The 8,259-nt window shown below is 49.5% G+C and overlaps 1 protein-coding gene across 1 annotated transcript; it reads right to left on the bottom strand.

Moving 5' to 3' along the window:
- Nucleotides 1-1,773: 1,773 nt before the first annotated feature.
- On the bottom strand, nucleotides 1,774-2,742 carry LOC142004898 (olfactory receptor 10A4-like). The gene has a single exon (XM_074982577.1). It carries the CDS (start codon nucleotides 2,740-2,742, stop codon nucleotides 1,774-1,776), a length of 969 nt encoding a protein of 322 aa, XP_074838678.1.
- Nucleotides 2,743-8,259: the final 5,517 nt, after the last annotated feature.

Genomic DNA, 8,259 nt, shown 5'->3' on the forward strand with positions numbered 1-8,259 from the left:
TAACCTTGTAACCATTAAGATTTTTGTTTCTGCATTTAATAAATAGCAACCATTTAAGCTTTCAGCCTGACTCCTTCCAGTTACTGTAACTTGGCCGAACACAAACAAAGAACCTTAGCCGGTTTGGCTATATTAGCCTGGTCAGTGATAAGGTGCGGTAAAAGCTGAGCATTGAGTCATGTTGCCTCCACGGAGCAGACCCCTGGGGCACCCGTCAGCCTCCCTGGCTGCCCACTGAGAAGGGACAGTCTGTCCTAGCAGTTAGAGACTCGAGTGGAATAAGCTGTCTGCACCAAGCTTTGGGGCACCCGTCAGCCACACTGGCTGCCCACTGCGAAGGGACTGCCAGTCCTAGCAGTGAAAGACTCGGATGTAACTAGGCTCACAGACCACTCATTACCCGGTCATCGGCTAACAATGTATGACTTTTTTTTTTGACTGACCTTTGGACAGACCATAAATGAATAGAATTATTTTGTTATTTGGGCATATTTAATTTGCAGAGGAGAGGAGTGAGGGGTGATTTGATAGCAGCCTTCAACTTCCTGAAGGGGGGCTCTAAAGAGGATGGAGAGAAGCTGTTCTCAGTGGTGACAGATGGCAGAACAAGAAGCAATGGTCTGAAGTTGTGGAGTGGGATGTATACACTGGATATTAGGGAAACCTATTTTGTGAGGAGGGCGGTGAAGCACAGGAATGTGCTACCTAGCGAGATGGTGGAATCTCCATCCCTAGAAATGTTTTAATTACTGGCTTGAGAAAGTCATAGAATCATAGAATTATCGGGCTGGAAAGGACCACAGGAGGTTCAGCCTCCTGCTTCAAGCAGGATCAACTCCAACAAAGTCAATCCAGCCAGGCCCTTGTCAAGCTGGAACTCAGAAACTGGTAGGAATGGAGAATCCCCCACCTCCCTAAACAAGTCATCCCAGTGCTGCACCACCCTCCTAATATACATCCTACTCCTCTCCATCTGTAACTTCAGACCATTGCTCCTTGTTCGGCTATCTATCACTACTAAGAAGAAGTTCTCTCCATTCTTTTTAGAGCTCCCCTTCAGAAAGCTGAAGGCTGGTATTAAATTATCAAAATATTAAATTGTTAAATTAAATTATTAAATTATAAAAGGCTGGTATTAAATCACCCCTTAGTCTTCTCTCATGCAAACTAAATAAGCCCATATCCCTCAGCATTTCCTGGTAGGTCATGTGCTCCAGCCCTTTAATAATTTTTGTTGTCCTCTGCTGAACCTCCTCCAGCACATCGACATCCTTTTTATACTGGGGAGAGAGGGCAAAACTGGATACAATATTCCAGATGTGGACTCCCCAATGTCGAACAGAGGGAAATAACCACTTCTCTAGATCTGCTCGCAATGCTCATCCTAATGCATCCTAATGTGTCATTAGCACGTATTGAAACATTTCCTCTTGGAACGTCTGTTGTTCCAGGACATTTCAATTTTGAAGGTCAAAAATCAGTTCAATACGTAGACTAAACCCATTCCTTTGATTTTTTTTCAATGAATTACAAAGCTGGGAAAACCTTGCTTCCTTTCGTATTTCCCCTCAAAATTTGGAAATTTAATTTTTAGGGCTAATTTTACAACAAGCATTTCTCTTTGCATTTTCCTGACAGCTTGAGAAAACCACAAAGTCTTTCAAATGAACAGAAAAAATCAAGAGTCATGAGAAATTGGAGAAAAGGTTTATGAATTTGCCTTCACACACCCTTAACAGCCACCCAGTTATGACTAACTCAACTTCTCCTTCTCTAATTTCTCCAGTGCTGAGGAACGCTGCTCTTCTGGACAGTTTTTCTGAAGGCTGCATTCACCTCCTTGTTCCTCAGAGCGTAAATTATGGGGTTCAGTGCTGGTGAGACAATTGTGTTCAATAGGGAAATCAATAGGTCACTCTCTGAATTGGAGCTGGACTTTGCCCCAAGATAGGTGATAAGGAGCAGTCCGTAGAACACAGTCACCACCGTCAGGTGGGACAAGCAGGTGGAGAAGGCTTTCCGCCTTCCCTCTGCTGACGGAAGCTTGAGGATGGTGGAGACAATGTGAATGTAGGACAGGACTATCAACAAGAAAGGGCCCAGGATGAACAAAACTGTCACTGTGAAGCCTAAAGCTATATTCTTCGATGTGTCGGCACATGCCATGTTCAACAATGGTGAGAAGTCACAGAAGAAGTGGTGGATGCGGTTAGAGCCACAGAAGGGCAGGCTGAAGACCCAGGTGACTTCAGCTCCTTCCACAAAGACACCGATAGCCCATGAAACCCCTGCGAGCTGTGCACACACCTGGACACTCATGATGGTTGTGTAGTGCAGGGGGTGACAGATGGCCACATAGCGGTCGTAGGCCATGGCTGAGAGAAGGCAGCATTCCGTCAGACCCATGATGGCAAAAACATATGACTGGGCTGCACAGCCGGCAATAGAGATGGTCTTTTCCTCCACCAGGAGATGAACCAGCAGCTGAGGGACCACAGTGGTGGTGAAGCAGATGTCCAAGGTAGACAAGTTCACCAGAAAGAAATACATGGGGGTGTGGAGGGAGAAGTTCAGCTTTATCAGGAGGATAACGAGCAGGTTCCCTGTCAGGGTGAGCAGGTAAATGATCAGAAGCACCAAAAAAAGAGCAATTTGCATCTCATTAAGGTATGAGAATCCCACCAGGATGAACAAATCAGAGATGGTCTGGTTCCTTCCAAGGTCGCTCTCAGAAGAGGTCATCTGTGGAGGTGAGAAGGAGACTGGGTCTGAGGCCTATCAAACATGTGACTGTGAATTAAAACATTTGAATGGCTTCCCTTCCTGTTGGGACCCTTCCGACTAAACCCTGATGTAGTTTTATTTATGCATATCAGCTGACTGACCTGGCCTTAGACCAATGCACAGATTCCCACTGCAGTCACATCTCACATGAGTCAAGACTGCTGTGGCCTCAGGTTTGAAATCTTTTTAAAACTGAAAAGCCCTGTGGAAGTTGAAAGCAGTGCAGAGATTTTGGCCTTTTGTGTCCCATAAAATGTTATTCTTCCTTAAAATTAGCAAACCATTCAAAGAGAAACTTACATGAAATGACCCAAGGAAAGCACGGGGATAAGCCGGGCCCAGTGCACTTCACAGACCCATTTAAATCAACTGTGAGTGATACTCTGTAAATATCCCGAAGTGGTGAGAATTCTTGCATCTCTCTTAAGAGCTCCTTTGGGGAACCTCCACTGACTGCCCCCAGCACGACCAGGGCAGTAAATGCAGAGCTGGCCGGGAAATGGAATTTCCATCTCGTGGGAAATGCCAGTGTGTGTTTTCACCCAGAATCAATATGAAAAGCTGAAACAGGGAACTCTCAGGTTTCAGTTCAGAAGAGTCAGTGTGAACTCAAATGTACATCAGAAATGGACCATCAACATCAACGTTTACTCGTTGGAAACATCAGAATAGATTAATTATTTTTCCAGAATGAATTTTGTTATATGTCGTTATTACTTGGCTGATATTTGGACAGGCTCTAAATGAATGGAATTATTTCGTTATTTGGGTTTATTTGGTTTACAGAAGAGAAGAGTGAGGAGTAATTAAATAGCAGCCTTACTGAAGGTGGGTTCAAAAGAGAATGGAGAGTGGCTGTTCTCAGGAGTAACAGAGGGCAGAACATGGAGCAATGGTCTGAAGTTACAGTAGGGGAGATGCTGGTTGGATATGAGGAAAAACTATTTCCCCAGGAGGGTGGTGAAGCACTGGAAGGTGTTACCTAAAAAGGTGGTGGAATCCCTGCCTGGGATGATTTAGTTTGGGTTGATCCTGTTTTCAGCAGGGGGCTGGACTCAATGATCTCCTGAGGTCCCTTCCAGTCCTGGAATTCTACAATTCTATGATTTACTCACTGCTGATGATAAGGTCTGGGGAGATACTTGTCATTGAAAGTTTGGCGATAATTTCAGTGTTCTTCCAGTCAACCATACAGTCTCTTTAGAAATAGGAGACGATGGAATAAATGAACAAGGAACACATTATGTAACAAGAGGGCTCAGCTATGGGAGCCCATCTCTAAATTAGCGGGCTTCAGCCACAATGCAAGCGCCAGGGTCATTTTTGAGAGTGGATGTGCTCATGAGAAGAGATCAGATGGAGCCCACCCAGCTGACTGCCCTCAGATTCACAGACAGCACACAGCTTACTAAATGACATTTCCACTCAGTTCAATGGATGATGATTAGGGGCAGGAGGCGGAGGAGGAGGAGGAGAAGGAGGAAGGCTGGAGAACAAAGGGGAGTGAAGGCAAGAGACGGGAGAAGAAAAAACACCAACAAAAAGACCTGGAGAGGAGCAGGTGTGGGGCTGACCTGTCACTCTGCTGGGCACTATGGAATGAGGGGGTCAGACCTTCCCCTAGTGCCAATGACCACCACGGCCTGAAATCCAGCGCTTGGCCTCACCCAAGTTTGTTAAATTAGTTAAATCCAGAATGACAGATAACAGTGGTAAACATATCAATTGAAATACTGATAGATAGACTGCTGCTGGGTGGATTAGGATAGATAGATAGATAGATAGATAGATACCATGTATGGGGATAGATAGATAGATAGGTATGGTGTATGGGGTAGATAGATAGATAGATGCAGTGTATGGGGATAGATAGATAGATAGGTAGATACGGTGTATGGGGATAGATAGATCGATATCAAGGTTCTCCACATTTGAGGTAATTTCAAATAAAGAAAAAAGTGACATGATTTGGCTCCCATTGCAGAGTGGGGCACAACACTGAGGATTGCAGGGGGAAGATGTCTGGGGGCTGAAGGCTCCTTTTCCCTACCTTGTTCAGGATGGGCAGTTCCATCTCCCAGCTGCCGCTGGTGCTGGACGTGCTGAAGGAAACAGGTGTGTTTATTACATTCACTGGCTTCTGGGACCAAGTCCCTCAGGCAAAATTTCTTTTCCTATTCCCCAGAGGAAAACAACACTGCCTCAGGCTGCAACAAACAAAAGTCACTGAGAGAATCGGTTTGTAGGAAGTTGTATCATCATCATCCTCATCTTCACCTGTATTTTCTAAATTAAAACTGTTCTGAGGTTCACTCTCGGGGTCCGTTCATCACCATTTTTTGCCTAGCTGACACCACAGAGTGGATGCAGGGCCAACCCCCAGGGCTCATGACTCCAGCTGCCTGATGTTCAGAGTCTGGGCCCCACCCTTGGCTCAGAGCCATGATGAGAACCCAGGAGCTCTGAGTCCCACTTGCTCTAACCATTACACCCCACTCCTCTGCCAGAGATGGGGACAGACCCCAGCAGTTGTCACCCCCCAGACCCCACTGCCACTGCCCAGACAACAGGGCCCATTTCCCTCCTGGAGGTCCAGAACCAAAGCCAAGAGCAGTCGATGGGATGTTTCCCTTTGGCTCCAGTCAGTTTGCACACGACCCAGGATCAGGACAAGCTTCCAAGAACATTAGAACAAAATCTGTGTGGGAGCAGAGAGTAGCCAGGGGCCATGGGAGGCGGGTGATGGGCTCAGTAGGGGTCTCTCTTATTTCTCACACATCTCTGACCCCATCACTCCAGCAGGGCCATGGGGGGCTGTGCTACAGGCTGTGGGGTGGGGCGCTCTGTGTGGGCCACCTTCCCCCTCAGTCAGTGCTGTGGCAATGCCCTCGCTTGGATCTAGGGTGCTGGGCTACAGGGATGGGCCTGGAGGGCTCTGTGGGTGGTCTCAGGTGGATGGATCCCAGCGCCCGACTCAGCAGTGGGGTCGCCACAGTGCAGGAACAGGGGAGGCTCATTCAGGGACATTCTCCTCGTTGGGTTGGCGCTAACCCCAGTGTTCCAGCCCAGCCCCATGGGGCGATGAGCTTCACTGAGGTGGGTGGGGTCTCCCTTGGGGTCCCTGCCCTCTCTGGGTCCAGGCTGACCCCTGCGCCTCAGCAGGGCACCACCTACCCTTGTGCCACATGGAGAGGTTGGGGCGCTTGGCTATGGACCTGATCCCATCAGAATCACTGCTTAGCCCAGGGGCCAGCACGATGGTCTGTGCAGGGTGGCTCAGTAGAGGGCACTCTCCCCTTGGGCTGGTGGTGACCCATAGGCCGTCTCCCGGAAGACATATCAAACAGGCCCCTGAAAGAGCCGTCCCTCCTTCCGGAAGAGTGAATCTCCACATGCACTGGTGCTCTTCCGGCAGAACAGGGCAGGAAACAACGCGGACAGGGTTGCGCCTTTCTGGGGCTGCCGGCCACACGGCCCCTTAAAGGGCCCCCACCCAGACAGCCCCTCCCTGCAAATGCTGCTGAGGCCAGCCACGCCCGTGCACAGCAAGCCAGAGCGAGGTCCCTGTCCAATGCTCACCGACCAGCAGGCATGGACCCCCAGGAGCCGCAGGACAGCACGCTTGCCCTCACCCACAGGTTGGCCATCCTCCTGGCCACTCTCCGCAGCCTCCTGTGGAGACAGAAGCCCAGGCCCGTGAGTCCTGAACCCCCAAACACACCTGCCAGGCCCCTTCCGGCTGGTCCAGTGTGTCCGAACCCAAGCCGCCAGCATGGACTGGTGGGACAGGGTCATCATGGGGCAGTGGGACAATGACTGCTGGCTGCAGAACCTGTGGATGAAGAAAGAGACCTTCCTGGAGATCTGCAGCTGGCTCATCCCCCTGCTATGATGCTGGGATACCTGGAAGAGGTAAAATAAAAAACATTCTGCCTGGAGAAGTGCATGGCCATTGCCATATGGAAATTGGCCACCCCAGACAGCTACCGATTGGGGCCGTCATCCTCCAGGTAACCCCTGCCCCAGACCCTGCCCCACTGGTGGGAGGGAGGGGGCCAGTGGGCTTGGGGGACCCCAGGCGCTGATTGGGAGGGGGCAGGGCCATGGGGGGCAGGCAGACCTAGCCCAGAGGGGATACCACAGAGCCACTGCCAGAGGGGTCCCTCAGCGGGGGCGGGGGGGGGTAGGGAGGAAAGGGTGAAAGGGGATGGGGGCAGGGACCCCTCTGTGTATGCCCACGAGTGCACATTTGCCTCGCAGGTCGTGAGGGACATCAACCACGTGCTGGTGCGGCAGCTGGTGCACATCGGGGACCTGGACACAGTTGTTGAAGGCTTTTCATGCTCAGGTTTCCCCAGTGCTTGGGGGAGATCGACAGGACTCATATCCCCATCTGGGCCCCAGACCACAGTGGCAGCCAAGACGTCAACCACAAGGGATACCACTCCATTGTGCTCTATGAGGTGGTGGATGCCCTTGGGAAGTTCACGGACGTTTATGTCATCTGGCGGGGCAGGGCACATGATTTGCAGATCCTGTGGAATTCCACCCTCTTCCCCAGGATGGAGGCCGGGACATTCATGCCCCAGCAGGAGCACGTTGTCGGGAATGTTGTGATGTCTCTCCAACTCATGGGCAACCCGGCCTACCTAGGGATGGATAGCTCAATGGTTTGAACATTGGCCCGCTGAACCCCGTCTTGTGTGTTCAGTCCGTCACTGATGGTGGTGGGTCCTTCTGTGAGTGCAGAGGACTGGACTTGATGACTTCTCAATGTCCCTTCCAGTTTCATGAGGTAGATAGGTAACCTTCTTAAGTATCTCCAGTGATGGAGATTCCACAACCTCCCTCGACAAATTATTGCAAAATAAGTATCTTAGCACATACCCAATGGAACCACTCTTTCAAAATACTAGTTGGCGTCTTTCGAAATTGGTAACCCTCATTCTACAAGAAATACAGCCTGTTTCAAAATAAACCATGTTGTGTCCAATGGCTGTATTTCAAAATGGGCTTTATGAGTACAGATACTATATTTGGAAATACCTAAGTGAGTATGCAGCTATGCAATAACGCCACTTCCATAGTGAGCAGAGGATAAATGGTTGAGGAACTAACAGCAGAAACACAAGAGACCTACAGGCCAGACTTAATGAAAGAGTCCAGAAAGACAAGGTGGATCATAGAATAGAATCACAGAATCCTAGGGCTAGAAGGGACCTCAGAAGGTCATCGAGTCCAGCCCCTGCCCAAAGCAAGACCAACCCCAACTAAATCAGCCCAGCCAGGACTATGTCAAGATGGGAATTAAAAACTTCTAGAGAAGGCGATTCCACCACATCTCTCAGTAACACATTCCAGTGCTTCACCACCCTCCTGGGGAAAGAGTTTTTCCTAAAATTGAATCAACACCTCTCCCTCTGTAACTTCAGACCATTGCTCCTTGCTCTGAGAACAACCACTGAGAATAACAAC

This window comes from Carettochelys insculpta, chromosome 32 (assembly GCF_033958435.1).
Source record: "Carettochelys insculpta isolate YL-2023 chromosome 32, ASM3395843v1, whole genome shotgun sequence".
Classification (NCBI taxonomy): Eukaryota; Metazoa; Chordata; order Testudines; family Carettochelyidae; genus Carettochelys; species Carettochelys insculpta.